Here is a 23789-nt window from a genome sequence, read left to right as displayed (position 1 = left end):
TATTCGATCGATTTGACGTTTCCCCCCAAAAAAAGCGGCTAGCGGCTATTCCTTCGATTCTAATTCGGCAGAATTCGGAGCTATCCGACCAAAAAAAAAAAACTTTGACTTAATTTCCGTTGGTCTTTTTGAATTCGAATTTTGAAGTCTTTTCAATATGAAATTCGACCCTTGATAAATATGCCCCTTACGACATAGGGAATAGTCCGATTACGATTTTGAATTTGAAAAAAAAATCGAAAATTCAAAATTTATCATGTACTGGCTCTTTAAAAAATCGACTTCGACCATTCGCCATCTAAAACCTGCCGAATTGCTGTTTTAGCCTATAGGGGACCTCCTAGAACCTATTTGGAGTCAATTGGTGAAAAATGTAAGTTTTTTGGGGGAATCGAATTCGATCGGATGCGCTATTCCTTTGATTTGAACGATTTGAATTTGGCTGAATTCAGCCTATTTGATCGAAAACAGACCTATTCGACCAAAAAAAAACAAACTTTGACTCAATTTCGGTTGATCTTTTTGAATTCGAATTTCAAAGTTTTTTCAATTCGAAATTCGACCCTTGATAAATATGCCCCTTAATGTACAACATTTCTAGCCCACTTCTTTAGTTAGGCTTTAGTTCTCCTTTAAAACAGAAAGTGGGAAACTGGCTCGGAGGAATCCAGCAGAGTTATGAACCATGCCAGCATCTTCTGGGTGAGCATTTTATATAATTAACTGGCCTAAATTGGTGACTACTAAGTTTCCATACATTTCATCTGGCATCATAATTGGAGCGGAAGGTCCGTTACCAAGCTTTTCCCACAGAATTTCAGGATGGGGGCGTCCACTAGATTGACACTGAAGCCCCACAGTGCCACCAATGGGCAACGATTGGGAGACTGGTGTATGATACAATGCAGGTGGCACAGGCAATTAAATTGGGGTCGCAGCCTGTGTAGGCAGGGGGTGGTCATTGCAGGTGCTGGACTTGTGACAGGCCAGGATGATACAAACTTACAGGGCACCTACACCAAGGTGATGCCCCTGGCACAAGCCTCTGCATCCATATAACATTTGTCATAATAGGCGAGTCCAGGGCCGCCATCAGGGTGGCACAGGGGGGACAGTTGTCCCGGGCCCCGCAGGTATTTTTGTATAAGGGGGGCCCAGCCATGCTTCACTTAGTTTATTAGCCGGGCCCACCTGCTGTCAGCGTGATGAAATCTTCAGCATACCTCCCAACATTTTGGAAATAAAAAGAGGGACAAAAAAGTTGGTGCTCGTAGCTCGTGGATTTTTGGCCACGGCCATTTATGTGGCCAAACCCACTAATTACCATGTTATTTTTACAAAACTTGGCAGTTAATGAAAGTTTGAAAATTTTTCTGTGTGTTGCGCATGCGCACCGAGCGGCTTCCTTGCTCGTCCCCGGCGCGTCACAGTGGGAGGACGGGTGGCCGGAGGGGGGCCTCGGCAACAGTCCCGGTGGGCCCCGGTCCCCCCAGTCCGACCCTGATATAATCTATATACTAATAATATATATATTGTTGTCAGACGCTAGGAGCGAGCAGCCTAGGGGCACTCCCAAAATTAAGGGGCCGATTCACTAACTTCGAGTGAAGGATTCAAAGTAAAAAAACTTCAAATTTCGAAGTTTTTTTTGGGCTACTTCGACCATCGAATGGGCTACTTTGACCTTCGACTACGACTACGAATCGAAGGATTCCAAGTAAAAATCGTTCGACTATTCGACCATTCGATAGTCGAAGTACTGTCTCTTTAAAAAAAACTTTGACCCCCTAGTTCGGCATCTAAAAGCTACCGAAGTCAATGTTAGCCTATGGGGAAGGTCCCCATAGGCTTGGCTAACTTTTTTTGATCGAAGGATATTCCTTCGATCGTTGGATTTAAATCCTTCTAATTGTTCGATTCGAAGGATTTAATTGTTCGATCGAAGGAATAATCCTTCGATCGTACTATCTGCGCTAAATCCTTCGACTTCGATATTCGAAGTCGAAGGATTTTAGTTCCTAGTCAAATATTGAGGGTTAATTAACCCTCGATATTCGACCCATAGTGAATTGGCCCCTAAGTCTAAGTTTTTTTTGGCGTCGAATAGGTAATTTTTCGATTGAATAGGTCCGAATTTGAATCGTACGAATCGAAGGAATAGCGCAATCCATCGAATTCGATACATAGTTTTCCCCCCAAAAAACTTTGATTTTTCAAAGTCCACCAATTGACTGCAAATAAGTTCTAGGAGGTCCCCACAATTCTAACCTTGATAAATCTGCCTCATGGGGGCAAATTTACCAAAGGTCGAGTTGAATTTTCAAATGAAAAAAATTCGTATTTCGAGCAATTGTTTGTGTACTTCGATTTGAAAGAAAATTGTAAAATCTAAATTTATCTTGTGCTGTCTCTAAAAATTCAACTTCGACCATTCGCCATCTAAAGCCTGCCAAATTGCTGTTTTAGCTTACGGGGGAACTTCTACAATCCATTTGGAGTCAATTGGTGGACTTTGAACAATCAAAGGTTTTTTTTGGAAAAATTTTGAATCTAATTTGATCGAATGCGATATTCCTTCGATTCGAATTCGGCCGATTACGGGCCTATTCGATAGAAAATGGACCTAGATAGAAAACGGACCTAAATTCTGCCCTTAGGGGCAGATTTATCCAAGGGCCTAAGTGAAAATTGGATTTTCGAGCTATTTTTTGTGTACTTGTACTAGGGAATAGTTCAAATTCGATTTTGAAAAAAATTTGAATGTACTGTCTCTTTAAAAATTCGACGTCGACCATTGGCCACCTAAAACCTGCAAATTGCTGTTTTAGCCTTTGGGGGACCTCCTAGAACCTATTTGGAGTCAGTTGTGGACTTTGAAAGATTGGAATTTTTTTGGGGGGGAAAACTTCAATTCGTACGATTCGGTCAAAAAAACTTTGATTTAATTTGGTAATGTTGGTCTTTTTGAATTGGAATTTTAACATTTTTCAAATTCGAAATTCAACCCTTGATAAATCTGCCTTTAGATGGCCGAATTCTTAAAGAGACAGTACGGGGCAGATTTATCAAGGGTCGAATTTCGAAGTGATAAATATTTGGAAATTCGACCATCGAATGGCTTTACTTCGGCTTCGAATATCGAAGTCGAAGTTTTTTTCACCGAACTTGACCGTTTTGCGGTCAAAGTAAAATCATTCGATCGAACGATGAAATCCTTCGAATCGCATCGATCGAAGGATTTTTCTTCGACTTCAAAAAACTTAGAAAAGTGCTCTAAAAGGTCCCCATAGGCTAACATAGCACTTCGGCAGGTTTAATTTGGCAAAGTATTGAAGTCGAAGTTTTTTTTAAAGAGACAGTACTTCCATTATCGAATGGTTGAATATTCGAACTATTTTACTTCTAATCAAATTCAAAGTCGTAGTATCCTATTCGATGGTCTTAGTATCCAAAAAATTACTTTGAATTTGGCATTTTTTTACTTTGAAAATTCCCTCGACTTCACTTCGACCCTTGATAAATCAGCCGCTACATGATAAATGTCAAAATTCGAATTTTCGCTATTGCCTAGTCGAATTACACAAAAATAGCTCGAAATTTGAATTTTCACTTCGACCTTTGATAAATCTGCCCCTATTAACCCCGTCACTCCCAAACAATGACACTAATAAGGTTCCTGTAGTTAGTCGCTAGCTAACCTACTTCTAATAAGGCAGAAACGTATCCACGCCAGCTATTGTGCCACGCCCACGCGCTCCGACGCGTGACGTCATCTCCAAGGCGACCAGAGTCGCTTTATTGTTTCAAGATGGCTGCGCCACGTCATAACGAGCGCGACGGTTTATCCGATCTGAGGAGGGACAGGCAACGAAAGAGCGGCAAAATGTAAGGGGAGCTCCGTAATCTCTTTCCATCCTACAGCGCGGCTCTATGTACGATCTGAATGGTGACGGGACGGTAGTGAGGAGGGGTGGGAGGGTCTTTTCTCGGATGTATTGATTCGGGGGAGAGCAGGGCGGCGTTTGGTATTGGCTCCGAGCGCAGTACCGAGGATTACGGAGTGTTTAGGCCTTGGCTGCACCTGTATCGCTGGCTCTGCACCGTCCTGGGGAGTAAGGTGTATTATTTATTGAGCACACGGTGTCTTGTCTGCAAAGGGTCGGCCGATTTCTTCTCTATGGCTAATGATTTCTTTCTGATCGTGCAGTGGTTCCGTGTTTATATGAGGGTCAACAAACAAAAATGGCTGCCTCTGTGTAACTGACCCCCTATGGGGAAGGCTGGCTTGGAATTCCCTATGTGCCTATATGTTGTTGCCGGTTATTGGATCCTTTCCATTCATTCCTATGTGCTGCCGCCCCATAGCTTTCCTTGTGTTACACTGTTATTAGTGATTTGTATACTAAGTGCCTTGAAGTCTGATCTTGTCTCCAGAAATGATTCTGTATTTATATAACACAGACATAACCCCCTAGTGCTTTACAGACACATTCAGCTAAAGAACTACATTTAAACTCTTTAGTGTCCTGCCTGGAATTGAACCCCAGTGCTGCCATGTTGTACAAACATGTGTTCTATGCCATACTCATTAAAGGGGTTGTTGACCTTTCAGTTATCTTGTATTAGGATGTAGAGAGTGATATTCTGAGACCATTTGCAATTGGTTTTCAGTTTTGGAGTTATTTAGCAGCTCTCCCGTTTGCAATCTCATCAATCTTGTTGCTAGGGTCCAAATTCCCCTAGCAACCATGCCTCAATCTGAATAACAGGCTGGGATATGAATGGGAGAAATCTGAATAGAAAGATAAGTAATAAAAAGCAGCAATACGAATACATTTGTAGCCTTAAGGCCCCCATGCAAGGGCCGATAAAAGCTGCAGACACAGTCGGGTGTGTGGGGCCATCCGACGGGCTTCCCTGATCAATATCCGACTGAGAGTCGATCGGCAGGCTAAAAAAAAATCCTGTTGCGTCTGTATGTGTATGTGGTCCCCCGATAGGACCGCCCATATCTGGCCCACGATCAGATCAGCCCGATATCACCCACTTCAATGTGGTCAGGGGATCTCTACATCTATGGCCACCTTTACAGACTTTGTTTATTTAGATGGGGTCAGTGACCCTCCCCATCTGAAAGCTAGAAAGTATCCGAGGAAGAAGGCAAATCAAAAACTGTAATATAAAAAAAAAATTGCTGTTTCGATTAGCCATATGCATAATATATATAGCATACTAAAATGTAAATACACAGGGGAAGGGGTATTAAAGTTATACAAAGTGTTTGTGTGTCTATATCAATGTATATGTCTGTCCGTCTATATCGATGTATATGTCTATCTGTGTGTATGTGTATCTATCTAACTATTTATCACTCGGGAAGGACCACACTTCAAATGTGTTCAACTTGTTCTTTTATTTTACATGCTGTTCCTTTATAAAGATCCCAAGAGGGGCTAGAACATCGGATAAAACATGTAAAATAAAAGCACAAGTTAAACACATTTGGAGTGCTGGTCCTTCCTGTGATTATATGAATACTTGACTGTGCACCCACTGGAGAAGCAAGTAAAGGGCCCCATATCCACTGAAATATAGAACAGGTGGTACTTGCGTTATAAAAAGCAGTGATTTGTTATAACAGACTGTGAACAGTCCGACCCAACGCATTTCAGGAACAACTCCCTTAATGATGAGCCTGTGATAAAGGGAGTTCCCGAAACGCGTTAGGCCAAACTATTCACAGTCTGTTATAACAAATCACTGCATTTTATAACGGAAGTACCGCCTGTTCTATATTTCAGTGGATGTGGTCACAGTTGGGACACTTGAGGCTGAGCACCTGGTGAGTTGGTGTATTTTATAGATAGGCGCTACACTGAGGGTGGGTCTTTTCTATCTATAAAAGTCCACATACATGAGCACATATAAGTTGCTGACAGATTGTCGCCCTCCATCAGACTTCCCCGATCAATATCTGCCCGAAAGTCAGGCAGATGTTGATCGGGAAGGTTTAAAATTCCCATCGGATTGAGGACTGCATCGGTTCGTTGATGAGTTCCTTGATCTGACCGTGCCCCTGTTCTGCTCGTTGTAATCGGATCATTGGGCGCTAGGGCCACATCAAGGGAGAGATCCGCTCATTTCACACCTCACCAAATGAGCCGATCTCTATCTATGATCAGCTTTAGATGGTTGAAACAATGTTATTATGTAATTACAGACAAGATGCTACAACTATACTTTCGCTTTTTCTAGCGTCGGGTGCACGCTGCTTTTCCACTGCCAAAGGAACCAATTATTCATAGAAAAATTCATGCTGCAGCACTCCGAAATGGGCAATATCTAATTTTATTTGTGCCAAAGACTAGGCTATGCCTATATATAAAGATTTTCACCATTTCGGAGTGCTGCAGCGTGAATTTCAGCGTGTGTGGCCATACACGGGAAGATTTAAGATGGCCATAGACGCAAAGATTTGATTGTACGAGTCTTGGTTTCGTACAATTTTCGGACCATGTGTGGAATGTCCCGACATTTTTCGTGCCATGGCGATCGGATAGGTTAGAAAATTTCTGTCGGCTACTAATAATATCTCTGCATGTATTGCCTATCTGACGATATCAGTGGGACATTGTCTGATCTGTTTGTTTACTACTTTATTTTATCTGAATGGCAGGTTGGGAGATTGCACTGCACAATCATTTGTCCAATATTGAAGGTATTTCAACAAGTCGGTGGCCATACACGTGCAGATAGAGCTGCCGATATCAGTCGTTTGGACCAATTTGACAGCTTATCTGTCCATGTATGGGGGCTTCCGACGGGTCTTCCCGATCGATATCTGGCCACGATATCGATCGGGAAGGTTTGATTTTTAACCGACCGACCCATCGGAGCCCCTTGGCGCATCGTAATTCGATCATTCGGCCATACGGCCAAACGTTCGAATTACCCCCCGATATAGCCATGCCGTTAGTGGCATATCGGGGAAAGATCCACTCGTTTGGCGATGTCGCCAAACAAGCGGATCTTTGAGTCTATGGCCAGCTTAAGCTGCGATTCTAGTCCTTTAGGCTGAGTATGGGGCCCTCCCACAGGCCTCCCAATCATTATCTGGCTACAAATTGGGCATATCTCAATCAAGGCAGGCTTGGTTTTTTCTGTCAAGGTGGCCATACACTGGCAGATATTGTTTCTTCAGACTGATTTGGCAGACTATCTGCAGTGTATCGGGGCTTCCAACGGGTCTCCCCAATGGATATCTGGCCAGGATATAGATCGGGGAGGTTTTATTTTTTTTAGCGATCAAGGACCACATCCGCTAGTTGATGCAATCCTCTTCCCAATATCGCCCTGCTGTTGGTGGCCATATCAGGGAAAGATCCACTCATTTGGGGACCTCGCCAAATGAGCCGATCTTAAGCTGGCCATAGACTCAAAGATCCACTCGTTTGGCGACATCGCCAAATGAGCGGATCTTTCCCCGATATGCCACTAACGGCATGGCTATATCGAGGGTAATTCGAATGTTCGGCCGTATGGTCGAACGATCGAATTACGATACGCCAAGGGGCTCTGACTGGTCAGTCGGGTAAAAATCAAACCTTCCTGACCGATGTTGTGGCCAGATATCGATCGGGAAGACCCGTCGGAAGCCCCCATACACGGGTAGAAAAGCTGTCAAATTGGTCTAAATGACCGATATCGGCAGCTTTATCTGCCCGTGTATGGCCACCTTTATCATGTATGGCCTTCAGATCGAGGAACGCATTGGCTCATTGATGTGGTCCTCACTTCGACTTTTCATACCCCCTTTTATGTAATAAGTTTGTTTGGCCCTACAGCCAAATAATCACATTAACACAATATCACCCAGCCAAGGTGGGCCTGTCAGGGGAAAGATTCACTTGTTTGGCAAGGTTACCAAATGAGTGTATGGCCACCTTAAGAATCTTGTTTGTGCAAGGACTGGATTGGCTTGTTGGTGCTGTCCACTCCCAACATCCTTCATAGGCACCTATTATGATCCAAGGGCCAAACAATCAGATCAGCCCAATATGGCCCAGCACATAGGGGTCATATCAGGCAAAGATTGGTGACCTTTCTAAACAAGAGGATTATCAGGTGTTTGGCCGCCTTAAACCTCCATCTGATTCAGTGCAGAGCTGCTTTGTGCTTACTAGCTGCAGTTTGTTGCTTTGTACAGTTCCTTTTGTTACATGCCATAAAAGCTCTGGTTGAATACTTATATAATACTTCTACTTCTATGCCACTTCTCACAGCCAGCAGCCCTGAACCACTGATATTCAAGCCCCATAAACATACATTTTCCAGCATGGCTACCCTGCTTTTCATTTAGTTTATTTACTCTTAAGGACATGTATAATGGAATGGGTGAGTAGGGTGCTCAATGCTCAAGCAAAGAGTGGAGAGCGATACATTTTAGTCATTAGTCTGAAAGTGCTTAAATCTGCAAGATGAATAGATATTGCTCTTCAAACACAATTGTTACACTGTTATGTACACATATGTATGTATTTTACACTTTATTCAGTGGCATATGTTACCATTATATTTTTTAAAGACCTGCATCTGAGAGCAGATAGTGGTCCTATGAGTGCAGGTTTGGTCTGGGTTTAAACAATTGGAGCTGCTCAGGGCTCTACATGAAGTGTGGTCTGAGTGTTTTGGCCAAGATCAGCTTGATTGGGACGAGCATTTGGGTTTACAAACCAAGCAAAAATCTGCTGCTTTGAGTTGCAGACAAAAAGATCTTTGCCATTTTGGCCATGCAGGTGGCTTATCTGTATGGTTGACTTTGGGCTGTATGGGTGTTTTCATTGTGTGTACAAACTGAATGGAGTATTGTTAAAGGAGATGTCCAGTGATCAGTTATTATAGCCAGGAATTTTTGATAATGCGACTAAGCCACCATACACACCTCAACTTGTATGCTGGTCATCGCCCAACAAAAAAAGTATCATCAAATATGTTTGTACAGTGTTCCTAACTTTGTCATCCTCTACTTGTCTCAGGGCTCCTTCACCCAGCAAGAGGAAGGAACGCTCAGAAGACAGGGCAAAAGAAAGAGGCAAAGAGAAAGCTCCAGGGAAAGAAGCGACAGATAAAGATCGCGGGCGAGATAAAGCAAAGAAGAGGCGCAGCGGCTCTAGTGGCAGTAGCAGCAGCAGGTATGTGACAGAGGTGTTATCCTAACGTACTCTTAAAGGGGAAAAATGAGAATGTAATATAAGCTTCATCATACTGAAATAAGAAACTTTCTAAATACAATCAATTTTTTATTCTGCATCGTTTCTGAAATAATAGTTTATTGTCACTTCCTCTCTCAGCATCTGCTTCTCTTCATTCTGTCATCATGCAGCAGTTGGGTCTCAGATATTCATTGACAGTTAGATCCAATATATATTAAGGGGGGGGGCTCATTTTGCCTAGAAGTTATTAGAGCTCACTGTATTAAATTCACCAAAAATCCTGTATCTCTACATGCAGAATTTGTGCGAAAGGCAGTTATTTTTGTTAGATTTTGTTAGTACAGGTATGGGACCTGTTATCCAGAATGGTCGGGACCTGGGGCTTTGCGAATAACGGATCTTTCCATAATTTGGATCTTCATACTTTTAAGTCTACTAGAAAATCATGTAGACATTAAATAAACTCAATAGGTTGGTTTTGCCTCCAATAAGGATTAATTATATCTCAGTTGGGATCAAGTACAAGCTACTGTTTTATTAATACAGAGAAAAAGGAAATCTATTTAAAAATTTAGATTATTTCATTATAATTGAGTCTATGGGAGACAGCCTTTCCGTAATTTGGAGCTTTCTGGATAATGGGTTTTCGGATAATGGATCCCATACCTGTACTGGAATCAGTTATTTGAGTGAGCTGTAATACATCTACTACGAAAGGATGCCCCCCCCCCATAATATATATTGGCTCTAACTGTCATTGAATATCTGAAAGAATGAATAGAAACAGATGCTGAGAGAGGAATAGTGAAGATAAACTTGATTATTTCAGAAACAATGCAGAATATCTTATTGGTTGTATTTGTTTCCTATTTCAGTATGATAAAGCTCAAATTAAATTTTCATGTTTGCAATAGTTCCCCTTTAAATCCACAGTGTGTGGCAGATGTGTGTGTACTTAGATTAAAACCAGCTACCCTAGTAATACCTTATATTAAACATAGGCAGGCTCAAAGCAATTTTAAAGCTGCAGTTGATGTTTCTCACAGACTAATCATGATTTTGTCCCCAGCCATTCCCGCTCTAGTTCATCCTCCAGCTCCTCGTCGGGTTCCAGTTCCGGATCTAGCTCTGGTTCCAGTTCATCAGCTTCCAGCCGTTCAGGAAGTTCCAGTTCCTCTCGCAGCTCTAGTTCCAGCAGCTCCTCTGGTTCTCCAAGTCCATCTCGCCGCCGCCATGATAACAGGAGGCGCTCTCGTTCCAAGTGAGTCTCTGTTCATAGGCGTTCTTTATAATGATGGATAATGTCTAGCCCTGCACACAGTACTTCTGAGTGTCTCTGCCACCTAAGCAGTGGTAAATAGATGCAAGCGATGGGACTTTATTATCTTATTTATGGTTTTTTTTTTTTTTTAATTTTTATCTTTCAATATTTATTTCTTTAAGATCCAAACAGCCAAAACGTGACGAAAAAGAGAGAAAACGGAGGAGCCCAAGTCCTCGACCCACAAAAGTTCACATAGGGAGGCTGACAAGGAATGTAACTAAGGTTGGTCTGGCTTATTCTAACCTTGTTTTGCTTCTCCGTTTTTGCATTTTCCAAAGCATGGTTCTTGTGCAGAATAAAAAAAAAAACCCATCTAGAAAGCTTTAACGTCTTCTAAATACTTGGTGTTGTTAAAGGAGAACTAAACCCTTGACCACTTCCACTGCTCCAAGCTCCCTGCCTGCAGTATTTATTCTTTTTAGATGTCTTTCTTCTGCTGCCCTGCTATGAATTTGCAGAGTTGCACAGCGGAGTTCAAAGGGGCCACCTTCTCTCTGTTTCACCCTCTTCTGTGGATCGACCACACGGAACTTGGAGGAGCATGCACAGCTAAATCTATGTCCTGAATCCACTTCTACTGGGCATGCTCCCAAAACTCTGCAAACTTATAGCAGGTCAGCAGAAGGGAAACCTCTAAAATGAATAAATACTGCGAGCTTGGAGCGCGGGAGGTGAAGCAAGCAGTGGAGGAGGTCCAGGGTTTAGTTCTCCTTTAAATACAGTTTGGGCTGACATTGGTGTTTGAGATGTGCAAAGGATTGTTATTATAGAAATTATGGCATGGATGATCGAGGCAGCAAGATCCCACTGCCTTCCATGTAAACTACCTGATTTTTTTTTTCCCCCCTTTTTCTGTGGAGGGTCTTTGTGAGAAAATTAATTCTGAAATGTAGTTCAATATCATATAGTATTTCGATTTATTCTTAAATGTTACTTTTTCTAGCTGTTTGAATAAACTGAAATCTTTGTGCCTTCCTCTGCTCCCCCCCCCCTCCCAGGACCATATTCTAGAGATCTTCTCCACATATGGCAAAATAAAGATGATAGATATGCCTGTTGATCGCTACCACCCACACCTGTCCAAGGGCTATGCCTATGTTGAGTTCGAAGCTCCTGAAGAAGCTGAGAAAGCCTTAAAACACATGGACGGAGGTAAGAGGGGTTTCCCTAGATATGGTATTAATATATTAGGGATGCACTGAATTCAGGATTTGGTTCGGGATTTGGCCTGGGTTCGGCCTTTTTCAGCAGGATTTGGATTCGGCCGAACCAAAACTGAATTTACATATCCAAATTAGGGGTGCGGGGGGAAATCGCAGGACTTTGTCACAAATCGAGGAAGTAAAAAGTGTTCCCCTTACCACCCCTAGTTTGCATATTGCAAGTTAGGATTCAGTTCGGTATTCGGCTGAATCTTTCGCAAAGGATTCAGGGGTTCAGCCGAATCCAAAATAGTGGATTCAGTGCATCCCTTTAATATATACCGTATATACTCGCGTATAAGCAGAGTTTTTCAGCACCCAAAATGTGCTGAAAAACTCGACCTCGGCTTATACGCGGGTCAGCTAAATCCCTGCACATACCGTAGCCAATCCCTCCACACACCTCCCTCTCCCATAGCGCATCAGGACTGTCTGTGACTGACTGTCACGATCGCCGCCCGGAGCGGCGCCGCCGCTACCCACGTGGCGGCCATGGGCGCCGCCATTTTGGGAGCGACGCCGGCAGGGAAGGACGCGCCGCCCGGAGCTCCTGGACCTGCTCCGGGCGGCGATCGTGACAGTCGGTATTGTACCTTTTTTCTTTTACCTACCCAGCACATGCATGAGTAGCCGAGCTCAAATGCTTATTAAAAGAATAATCTATTTTTAAATTTCGTCTGTTCAGTGCCCGGACCAGATATTCAAAACCTCATATTTTCAGGGCAGCAGCCCCTGAACTTTAAGTTCTCTACAACAGTCCAAATGTCTGGTTGTTCTACCCTGGGAGCACGTGACAGCCGGAGTTCCTAAACGGACTGGGTTAGGCGTAGCCATATCACTGGAAGATAAGTCATTTGGGAAGAAAAATGAATATTATCTCCTGAGGATGGCAGAACAGTAATTTCACAGCGGTGTCAGAATCCACATTTTGAAATCTGACATGGGGCCCCTAGGCTTATACACGAGTCAATAAATTTTTCCAGTTTTCTTAGGTAAATTAGGTACCTCGGCTTATACACGGGTCAGCTTATACACGAGTATATACGGTACATCTATCTTGTTTGTTGAGGTTTTATGTATTTGGATTTGGACTATGGCATACAGGGTGTTTTGATTACGAATAGGTGGAGATCACTCTAGGCACTTACCCCCAACCGGAGTGTGGGCTTTATAGGTCCAGACCTTTGGTCAAGGAAAATATTTTCCGCCAACGGGTGCCCTTTAAAGCAATACTGACGCTAAAAAACTCATCTTCAAAATATTAATGTTTATTAAAAGTTACCTATAGGTCACGTTGATCGTTTTTCACTGATAGGGCTGCTTTTTTGTAAGTAAGTGTTACTTGAAGTTCTTAAACCTGACTTTTGCCAACCTGACTGTCCCTTCTCAACCTCAATGCTAACCGACTACTTCTGCACAAATATGGCAGCCCCCTTATTATGGAACAATGGGCATCAGATAGGTAATGTGAAAAACATCAGGCAAATACTTTTATGGCAAAAATATAAAAACAGCAAGGGAAGACAATGTTATGGTAGATGTAAAAAAGGTCTAATTTCTGGGGTCCCTTTAAGACTTGCTAAATAGCTCAGGCTAGTGCCAAATAAAATGTTCTATTTGCAATTGTCCCTGGTTCGTTGCATTTGCTTCCAGTCAAGGCGTATGTAGAAGTGACTGTTACCTCCTAATTTCCCTCTAAATAGCTTTGAATTAATCTACCTTACAATAAAAAAAATCTGCCTGCCAATGGTTTTTCCTTTCTTCTATCCTCTCAGGACAGATTGACGGTCAAGAGATCACCGCTTCAGCTGTTCTGACGCCGTGGCCTATGCGGCCAATGCCCAGAAGGTTCAGCCCCCCACGACGGATGTTGCCGCCTCCCCCAATGTGGCGGCGCTCTCCACCTCGTATGAGGAGAAGGTAAATAATTGCTTCTTCACGGCCGTTTGCATAAAGTCCTCTATTTGTGTGTAGTGTAAATAGTTGTAACGAATTCCTCCTCCCTCTGCAGGTCTCGTTCACCTCGGAGACGCTCCCCAGTAAGACGCCGTTCACGGTCACCTGCTCGTCGCCGCCATCGCAGCCGTTCCAGTTCAAACTCATCGCGATGAACCTGACGTCCCTTTGTGCACCTTCCCTCCCACATGCATCGAATTCTCATACCATTGATCCTTCTCGGCACAGTTGGCCGAGAGGTTTTTTTTTTTTATTTTTTAGAAACTGTTTCTTGAAGATTTCAGCCTAAGGCGTAAAAAAAAAAAAAAAAAAAAAGAGGGTAACAAGTTGAAGTAGGCATTGGCTGCCAGGGGACCTCCCAGAATTCCACTGTTTTTAGCATGCTAGCAGCCAAGAACATCTAGAGGCGTGAAATGCGTTATCTCTAGCGTGGAACTGAACCTATTTGGCTGCTCGTCTCAATTGGTTTGTTTTAAAGCAGAGTATTAGGATCAGCAATAAATACTGTCTAGCCTCATAGTCTACCTGATCATCATGCAGATTTAATCTGTTGGCTGCAACTCTGATGGTTCCAGAATTCATCGGTGTTTCCTTGTAATAAGAGAGACATGATTTTTTTTTCTTTCCACTACCTTTGAAGTCTAATGGCAAAGTGGATTGGGGTATTTTTACCAGTTACATTTGTTTTGGAGTTTTATGTGAATAGGAACCCACTTGTCCCAAGTCGCTGCCTAATGTGATTCTGTGGATTTTCCACACTCGTATTTCCATAACCAGCAATGTACAGGAAGTAGGGATGCACCGAATCCACTATTTTAGATTCAGCTGAATCCTTTGGGAGAGATTCTGCCGAATCCTAATTTGCATATGCAAATTAGGAGTGGGAAGGGGAAAACATTTTGTGACAGTCAGTCGTCCCCCATAATTTGCATATGCAAATTGGGATTTGGTTAGGCCAGGCAGAAGGATTCGGCCGAATCCTGGATTCCGTGCATCCCTAATAGGAAGGGAGTGACTAGAGAAGATTCTGTACTGCATTTTTAAATAGGGAGGTCAAAACACCCTGTAAAGCTCATGTGATGTTTGGTTTTTATTTAACAATAAAAAAAAAATCCTAAAAGATACTGGTTTTTCTTTCTTATTTTTTAGAAACGGCTGTTTTTATTCAAGTGACTCCCAAACCTGACCTTGGCTTCATGAATAGTTTCTGTTGTGACTGGTTATGGCCTAATGGCTGATCCTACAACCTTGGCTGCTCTGAGCTAACAAAAAAAAAAATCATATTTTTTTCAGCTGTTGGGGAAACATAGCTCACTGTATATCTGGGAGTTGTAACTTTGCAGATATTGGAGCTTCCTGCATTTGTCATTTACTGTCTAATTGCGGTGGAGTTCAGTGCTCTGTAAACGTTCTTATAAACGGGGGTGGGAAATGTAACTTGTACAGTTGATTTTCTGCTGTTTTTTTTATGTGTGTTTTATAATACCTGTTCCATGTCTGTAGAATAAAATACGGAATAAATGGAAAGATTTTATTTTTGTCTCTCCACCCTTTCCCCTCACTGAATTTTCTTATGTACTTTTTTTTTTTTTATAAATTCTTTATTTACGTGTTTCGCAAAGTATCAAAAGTACAATAGCATGAGAATCCCGCAATCAAAAAATTCAAGAATAAGATAAGATACAGTGCTTGAACATAGGGCATCCCAAGACAAAAATTATCAAAAGACACCAGCAGGTTACATATCACGTAGGCGTACTTTGCGAATAAGAAATTATTAAATGAAGAGAAAAAAAAACCAGAAAAATAAACTATGTTGGGCACATCTACAATCCAGAAGATAGTAGCAAAACGGTGGGTGGAGGAGTAAACACAGAAAGGGTAGAGTGGGAAGCACTATACATTAACTGAGTATCGTGATCCTATATCAGTGACATATCAATTGGATACCAGGGGCCTCAAGGAAGCTATAAGCATACAGTGGCCGTATCAAGAAGTAAGGGTCCGGTATTCTTGCGATTCAGTAAACTGGAGCCAATAGAACCATTTCTGTGTCAAGTTTTCTTGGTATTTCGGATTACTCGTCTATGATTTGTAGTGCTCAAATCGGCAAATTTCGTTTACTTTAAGTGCCCAGTCTTTAAGTGTAGGGATTACTTTCGATTTCCAAAATAAAGGTATCAAGGACTTGGCCACTGTAATTAAAGTTGAAATGAGCGCTGTGCGATATCGTGCTGGAGACATGTCGTTACAATGCAATAAGAAAAATGACACCGAGTCCGGTATTGCCAAATCCGTGAATCTGGGTAAGAACTGTTTTATTTGAGTCCAATACGGTTGTAGATTGGGGCAGTGCCACATAATGTGGCTGAGAGTTCCACTTGATTGACCGCATCTCCAGCAGATGTCAGGAACAGATGGGAATATTTTAGATAGTACACTTGGTACCCTGTACCATTGCGAAAGTAATTTATAATTGTTCTCTTGTAACCTGGCACACAGAGTAGATCTGTAGGAGTTGGTGACAACAGTCCTCCATTCCGAGTCTGTAAAGGTGCATTGCAGTTCTCTTTCCCACTTTCGCTTGAAATCATTCGCTGGTGTAGAGGAGCGACTGAGCAACAGTCTATAAATGATCGCAATAGCATGCGGGGTATGGTCGGTTCTGGTGAACAATTGTTCAAACAAGGTATCCTCGGATCCTGTGGCGTCAGATATCATTTTTCTGTCTAGAAAATGTCGTATTTGATGCAGCCGTAATCTCTCAATCGGTGTAATCTTTTCCGGAGGCAAGATATCCGCTAATGGTTTGATGGATCTACCATTAAGCAATTGAAAAGCCCATAAAGTTTCTGTTTGCGTCCAGTTCTTGAAATGCATGGGCAATAATCCTGGAGGGAAATCCTTATTGTACAATATCGGGGTCAACCGGGAATGCGGATTAAGAAGGCATTTTCTATGTTTCAATGCATCCCAGGTGTTGGTGATTTCATTGATAATTGGATTAGGAAATGTTGTCTTGCAACGGTGAGGTTTGGGTAACCATGTGTAGACTTCCAGCGGGTACTCATATCCATCTTGTGCCACAAGTGGCCATAATTTAAGAGTCTTAGATTTCATTAAGTCCATCATCCGTTGTAAGACCGCGGCTTTGTAATATGCCCAAAAGTCCGGCAAACCTACCCCCCTGCCTCCTTCGGTTGAGTAAGGGAATCAAATTTCTGTCTGGCTTTCTGACGCTGCCAAATAAACTGAGAGATGAGAGAATGTAGTTCTTTGAAAAATGGTCTCGGTATCTGGAATGGGATTGTCTGGAACAGATATAGAAAACGAGGGAGTATATTCATTTTAACAATGCCGATGCGTCCAAACCAGGAGAAGCCCGGTTTGTCCCACTTCTGCAAGTCGGCTTTCACTGTTTTGAGAAGTGGGTAAACATTCAGGAGGATGCCATCTGTAAGTTTAGCCGAAATCTTGAGACCCAGATAGGTGAGATATTTAGGTTCAATCATAAATGTACAGTTATGACTTATATGTTGCAAGTCCTGGTGAGGCAGAGAAATGTTAAGGAGGCTAGATTTCTGTTGATTTATTTTTAGATTGCTCAGAGAGCCATATTCATCTAGTTCGAGCAAGATCTCTGGTAACGCGGTTCTCGGTTGCGTTACAAAAAACAACAAATCGTCTGCATAAGCCGCCGTTTTATGTGAATGATCGCGTATATGCACACCCGGGATATTCGCATTCTGTCTAATGCGCTGTAGGAATGGTTCGAGTGTAATGACAAAGAGGAGGGGAGACAGTGGGAACCCCTGTCGTGTGCCATTTTTAATATCAAACGGGTCAGATAGCATCCCATTAACTCGGATACGTGCCTGTGGACGAGCATATAAACTTTGGACATATTGTTGGAAAACGGCCAATTCCTATCCACTGAAGACATTTGAATATCATATCCCACTTCACCCTGTCGAACGCTTTTTCCGCGTCGGTAGATAATAACGCCAGTGGGATGGCCTTCTTTTTGCAATAATGTATGATGTTGTACACCCGAAGAGTGTTGTCTCTAGCTTCCCTCTTAGGAACGAATCCCACTTGTTCGGGGTGTATGATTCTTGTCAAAAGAGGTTTCAGCCTTTCTGCCAGCACCTTCGCAAACAGTTTAGTATCTACGTTGAGAAGGGATATCGGCCTATAGCTCTTGACATCTAAAGGGTCTTTCCCCTTTTTATGAATCAGTGTAATATTAGCTTGTGTTGCGTCTAAAGGCAGTTTACCCTCATCCATAATCGCATGGATATGTTTCTGGAAAAATGGCAAGAGAGCCTTGGAGAACCTTTTATAGTACAAACTAGTAAATCCGTCTCTTATGTACTTTTTATATTGTATTGTCACCTAGAATTTCCATAGCTTTGGAGGGGTAATTGATCTTATTGTGTTCCGTATAAAGCTGGCCAGAGATGTAAAGATTTTTAAAAGATCTTTTCGTTATCGTTAGACGATCGTTTAAATGTATGATTTGCCCATCAACTAAAAAGACCATTTCAAGCGATGTTGTCTAGTTGAAACCAGGAAAGCTGAGGGTCGCTGCCTGCTTGGCAACTTAGACAATAGATTTCATTGTGACCGATGAAAATTTTCTAACCTGGCTGATCAATTATCTGACCGTTGGGCGAAAAATCGTTGTTCGATTCCGACTAACCTCACGATAATTTGACGGATTGGTTGGATTTTACTAAAATCGGTTATTCATCAAAGAAAAATCTTTGCGTCTATGGCAGGGATCTCCATACTTTTGAACCCATGAGCAACATTCAGAAGTAAAAGGAGTTGAGCAACACAAGAAAAAATGTTCTTGGGGTGCCAAATAAGGGCTTTGGTAGCCCCTATGTGGATTGTCAATCTACATTGAGGCTCTGTTTGTCAGTACACCTGGTTTTTATACAACCAAAACTTGCCTCTGAACCTGGAATTCAAAAAGAAGCCCCTGCTTTGAGGCCACTGGGAGCAACATCTAAAGGGTTGGAGAGCAACATGTTGCTCATGATCTACTGGTTGGAGAGCACTGGTCTATGGGAACCTTAAGGTGGCAGTTTGAATGATGTGCAATTCTTTAGCATGTCCTTCCAGAAAGAAAGCCACCCTATGCAGAAACTTGGGCACAGTATGTCTTGTAAAGCTGGTCCTAAGAGAAAGAAGGAGGCTCTAGGTCAGGTGTCCCCAACCCTTTTATACCCATGAGCCGCATTCAAATGTAAAAAAAAAAGTTGGGGAGTAACAAGCATGAAAAATGTCCCTGGATGATGCTAAATTAGAGCTGTGATTGGCTTTTTGGTAACCCCCTATGAGGACTGGCAGCCTACAGGGGCCTCTGGATGTACGTCTGGATTTTATACAATCAAACTTGCCTCCAAGCCTGTCACTGGTGTAGGTTAATGCTGGTGACACAAAGAGGCTTGAGCTTTGTAGATGGACATTGCAAAGGCAGAATGCACTGGAAAAGGAGAATGTTTGAACTGAAAGACCTATCCATAGGCATCATTGGTATACTGAGCAATTACTACATCTACTTGGGCACAGCCTGACATCATTGTGGCTTCAATAACACAAGGATAAGGTTGTCCTAGTTTTACACACTAAGCCTGTGTTACATGTTCTGTCTTTGCCTAAAATACCCTGCTGTATATTTTTCCAGTACGGGTATCCGGGAGCCGTTATCTGCAAACCCATTATCCAGAAACCTCAGAATTACAGAGAGGTAGTCTCCTATAGACTCCATTATAATCAAATTATAAAATATGTAAAAATGATTTCCTTTTTCTCTGTAATAATAAAACAGTAGCTTGTACTTGATCCCAACTCAGATATAATTAATCCTTATTGGAAGCAAAACCAGCCTATTGGGTTTATTTAATGTTTAAACGATTTTCTCGTAGACTTCAGGTATGAAGATCCAAATTACAGAAAGATCCATTATCAGGAAAACCTCAGCTCCTGCGCATTCTGGATAACGGGTCCCATACCTGTATAATGAAAAGCTGCAGTGTCGTTGGTCACATATGGCCTGTACCAATCAATGCCACGAAAATACACCACGTGACCAAGCTCGGCATCCTTGAAAACCTCTGGTTTGGTTTTATTCTCCGCTAAAATGTGATGAGAAGTGGTTCTCTGATACCTTTTTTTACAATATGCTATGGACTACTTCACCTGTCTGCAGCTGCCCAATCTACAAACTCTTCTCCACCCCCCCCAAAAAAGTAATTGACCTCTTCCCAGATAATGGCAGAGGCACATGGTCAGATTCAGGGAGATTAGTCGCCCGGCAACAAATCTTTTCTTCGGGCCAACTAATCTCCCTGCACTCTGAGCGCTTCGTTTAATGACAACACCCGAAGTTTACTCGTGAGATGACTTCGGAAAACGAAGCGCTCCGAATGCCATCCCGCCGGCAGTTCGGGGAGGTTAGTCGCCCCAAAGAAGAGATTTGTCGCCGGGTGATTATTCTCCCCGAATCTGACCGTGTGTCTCTGGTCCCTGGAATGTAATGTTTCATTTGCTGTTATCATATAGAAGGTCACTGGAGGCAGGGATTGATATTTTGTTACTAAAAAAGAAGTTCATCTCCCACACGAGAGGACAGACCATGTTAGACAATAACATGAAGTTGGGCAATTGCAGCTGGGGATGAAGAACAAAGCTACAAACAGACATATTGTGCATCTATAGATAGAGCTCTGGTGCCTTTATTCTTGGTAAAGTGGGCAGATATAGAACTGCACAGACTGCGAGTTGATTATATAGATGCTTGGCTTGGTATCCTTGTAATCATCTGAGCTTTATGACAATATCCAAAGCTGGCCATAGACGTGCAGATTTACCTGCAATATCGGACAAACGATCGTCCCCATCTCCCGACCTGCCACTAACATTCAGTTTAAATAAAGTCGAAAAGAACAGATCAGCAATGTTCTGCCCCTGACAGCAATCGTAAGATAGTTATGTCCGACCAAAGCTGGTGACAATCTCCCTCGGAAAATCATACGATCGGCAATACACGCAGAGATATTATCAGCAGCCGACAGAAATCTTTTAACTTGTCCGATCGACCAAACGACTGATCTCCGCCGGACAAAAAATGTCAGGACTCTCCACACACGGTCTGAAAATCGTACGCATCGAGGATTCATATGATCGGATCTTTGCGTCTATGGCCAGCTTTAGCCTTTAAAGGGTAGTTCAACTTCATGTTAACTTTTAGTTTGTTATAGAGTTGCTAATTCCAATTTATTTTTTATAGTTTTTGAATTATTTGCCGCCTTCTGACTCTTTACAGCTTTTAAATGGGGGTCACCGACCCCATCTAAAAAAAAAACCATGCTCTGTAAGGCTACACATTTATTCTTATTTTTTTATTACTCATCTTTCTATGCAGGCCTTTCCTATTCATATCCCAGTCTTTAATTCAAATCAATGAATGTTTGCTAGGGTAATTGGGACCCTAGCAACCAGATTGCTGAAAACTGGAGAGCTGCTGAATTAAAAGCCAAATAACTCAAAAACCACAAATAATAAAAAATTAAAACCAATTGCAAAGTGTCTGAACATCGCTCTCTACATCATACTAAAAGTTAAAGGAACAGTAACACCAAAAAATGAAAGATGACAATATAATGTACTGTTGCCCTGCATTGGTACAACTGGTGTATTTGCTTCAGAAACATTACTATTGTTTATATAAATAAGCTACTGTGTAGCCATGGGGACAGCCATTCAAGCACAGGATACACAGTAGATAACAGATAAGTACTACTATTGTTTATATAAATAAGCTACTGTGTAGCCATGGGGGCAGCCATTCAAGCACAGGATACACAGTAGATAACAGATAAGTACTACTATAGTTTATATAAACAAGCTGCTGTGTAGCCATGGGGGCAGCCATTCAAGCACAGGATACACAGTAGATAACAGATAAGTACTACTATAGTTTATATAAACAAGCTGCTGTGTAGCCATGGGGGCAGCCATTCAAGCACAGGATACACAGTAGATAACAGATAAGTACTACTATAGTTTATATAAACAAGCTTCTGTGTGGTCATGGGGGCAGCCATTCAAGCACAGGATACACAGTAGATAACAGATAAGTACTACTATAGTTTATATAAACAAGCTGCTGTGTAGCCATGGGGGCAGCCATTCAAGCACAGGATACACAGTAGATAACAGATAAGTACTACTATAGTTTATATAAACAAGCTGCTGTGTGGTCATGGGGGCAGCCATTCAAGCACAGGATACACAGTAGATAACAGATAAGTACTACTATAGTTTATATAAACAAGCTGCTGTGTAGCCATGGGGGCAGCCATTCAAGCACAGGATACACAGTAAAGAACAGATAAGTTCTGAAGAATCCCATTGTATACTATAGAGCTTATCTGTTATCTGCAGCTTGTTTATATAAACTATAGTAGAGTTTCTCAAGAGAACACACAGCTTTTAACAGTGCAGGGCAACAGTACAGTATATTATACTTTCATTACTTTAAAACACTTGGATTCTTTTGTGTTACTGTGCCTTTATAAGTTGGAGTTTCCCACTAGCAATATGTTGGGACAAACCACTCTTTCCATGTTCTTTATGTACAAAAGTATATTCAACTTTATTTTATTTTCTTAAAATCTGAAATTCCATATAAAAGGTACACAGCAAAAACTGGCTTTTGGAACAGTTGCGATGTACAGGATCAAAGCTGCCTTGTCCCTGTGCGGCACCATTAGAACATTTAGTACTAGGGGGAAATTCTGTAGTTTCCAATGTTGAAAAGTTTGATTTTCACAGTGGATTTTTGCTCCAATATACTTTAATTAAAAAATATGTATAGTTTATATAAGAAACCTGACTGTATGCAGTGAAATTCTCCCTTTATTTTCTGCTGTGGATAGGAATTGTCAGATGGTCCCTAACTGCTCTGCAGGGAAACAATCATACTTATGAACAGCAGGGGGAGCCCCCACCTTACTTTCCAGCCATGCAGAACTCAAGCAGCTTTGTTTGTTTCCCTGTAGAGCAGTCGGCGACTGTGTAGAGATTTGTATTGGATTTTATTTTTGCTATTACATCCCCTTTACTGTTTCCAACTCCAGCTGCAGGGACAAAGATCATGGAGCCAGATTTAAACACATAAACTGGGATTCTATTTGGATGATTAATTTGCTGCAGCCACTGGTTGGAGAAAGCTTGTATAAAACAATACAAAAACTATAAAATCCACATTAAATTACATGACAACACAGGACCCAGTGCAGTCTGCATATTCTGATTATTAATCAGTCTTGCTGTATCGGCTTCTGGCAGATATTATTTGACTTGTGCTGTTTTGATAATTTATGACGATCCCTAAGCAGCCCAGACCACACTGAGCATGTGCACAGTCTTGGTCTTGCAAAGATGTATAACAAAGTTACAAGATAAATCATTGTTTGATTAGGCTTGTGGTGCAGTAAGTTCATGTTTATGTTAAGTATACAAAATACAGTATTTCTAACCTTATTCTCTTTTAGACTTTGCTTCCACTTTAAAATTGTTCCAAGTCAGGCCCTTTAGCATTTTCTTTTAGGATTTAATGACAGGGTCACATTGAACCCATACACAAGCCTATAGTATACTGAATCTAAAGTGACTGGTAGTCATTGGCTTTGCCTGTGTCTAGAAACATCTTTAAGCTTATTTTTACATGTGCATAATCACAGCACCTGCCATAGAACAGGGAGCTTCAGAAGGGTCAGATTTGGATAAACCTGTCATTCTAAAGCTCAAGAACCATCCTCTGCCTTTGGGAAAGCGCCACACACCTAAAGCCAAAACAAAACACTTTTACTTTTGACTTGGATTTTTCCCTGTTGCATTTAATGCACCAAACCATTGAACGATACTCTGCGGGGATTTTCATGTTAATTGAATATTTAAAAGTTAAATGGTCTTCTCTATAAGCAAAATGGAATGAATGGGAATGAACATTTCTGAAGTGCACATGGCACTTCCAAGCTACTGCCATCAAAGGCACCATTAGGCATTGAGACAGTCCCC

The 23789-nt window shown here is 41.9% G+C and overlaps 1 protein-coding gene across 2 annotated transcripts; it reads left to right on the top strand.

Annotated features, from left to right (window-relative positions):
* The first annotated feature begins 3839 nt into the window (after positions 1 to 3839).
* On the top strand, positions 3840 to 15221 carry rnps1.S (RNA binding protein S1, serine-rich domain S homeolog). Of its 2 annotated transcripts, none has more exon segments than NM_001094910.1 (7): positions 3840 to 3885; positions 9036 to 9191; positions 10282 to 10473; positions 10656 to 10758; positions 11535 to 11688; positions 13514 to 13658; positions 13750 to 14007. In NM_001094910.1, coding segments are annotated over 7 exon segments (852 nt in total). In that variant the 5' UTR covers positions 3840 to 3883; the 3' UTR covers positions 13850 to 14007.
* Positions 15222 to 23789: the final 8568 nt, after the last annotated feature.

Source organism: Xenopus laevis, chromosome 9_10S (genome assembly GCF_017654675.1).
Source record: "Xenopus laevis strain J_2021 chromosome 9_10S, Xenopus_laevis_v10.1, whole genome shotgun sequence".
Classification (NCBI taxonomy): Eukaryota; Metazoa; Chordata; class Amphibia; order Anura; family Pipidae; genus Xenopus; species Xenopus laevis.
Note: the sequence above shows the minus strand (reverse complement) of the source record. Positions and strands in the feature narration are given on the sequence as shown.

Coding starts and splice junctions, on each gene's coding strand:
- rnps1.S (XM_018237571.2), top strand. Junction 10,474..10,655: donor AGGAGGCGCTCTCGTTCCAA/GTGAGTCTCTGT, acceptor TATTTCTTTAAG/ATCCAAACAGCCAAAACGTG. Junction 11,689..13,513: donor CTTAAAACACATGGACGGAG/GTAAGAGGGGTT, acceptor CTATCCTCTCAG/GACAGATTGACGGTCAAGAG.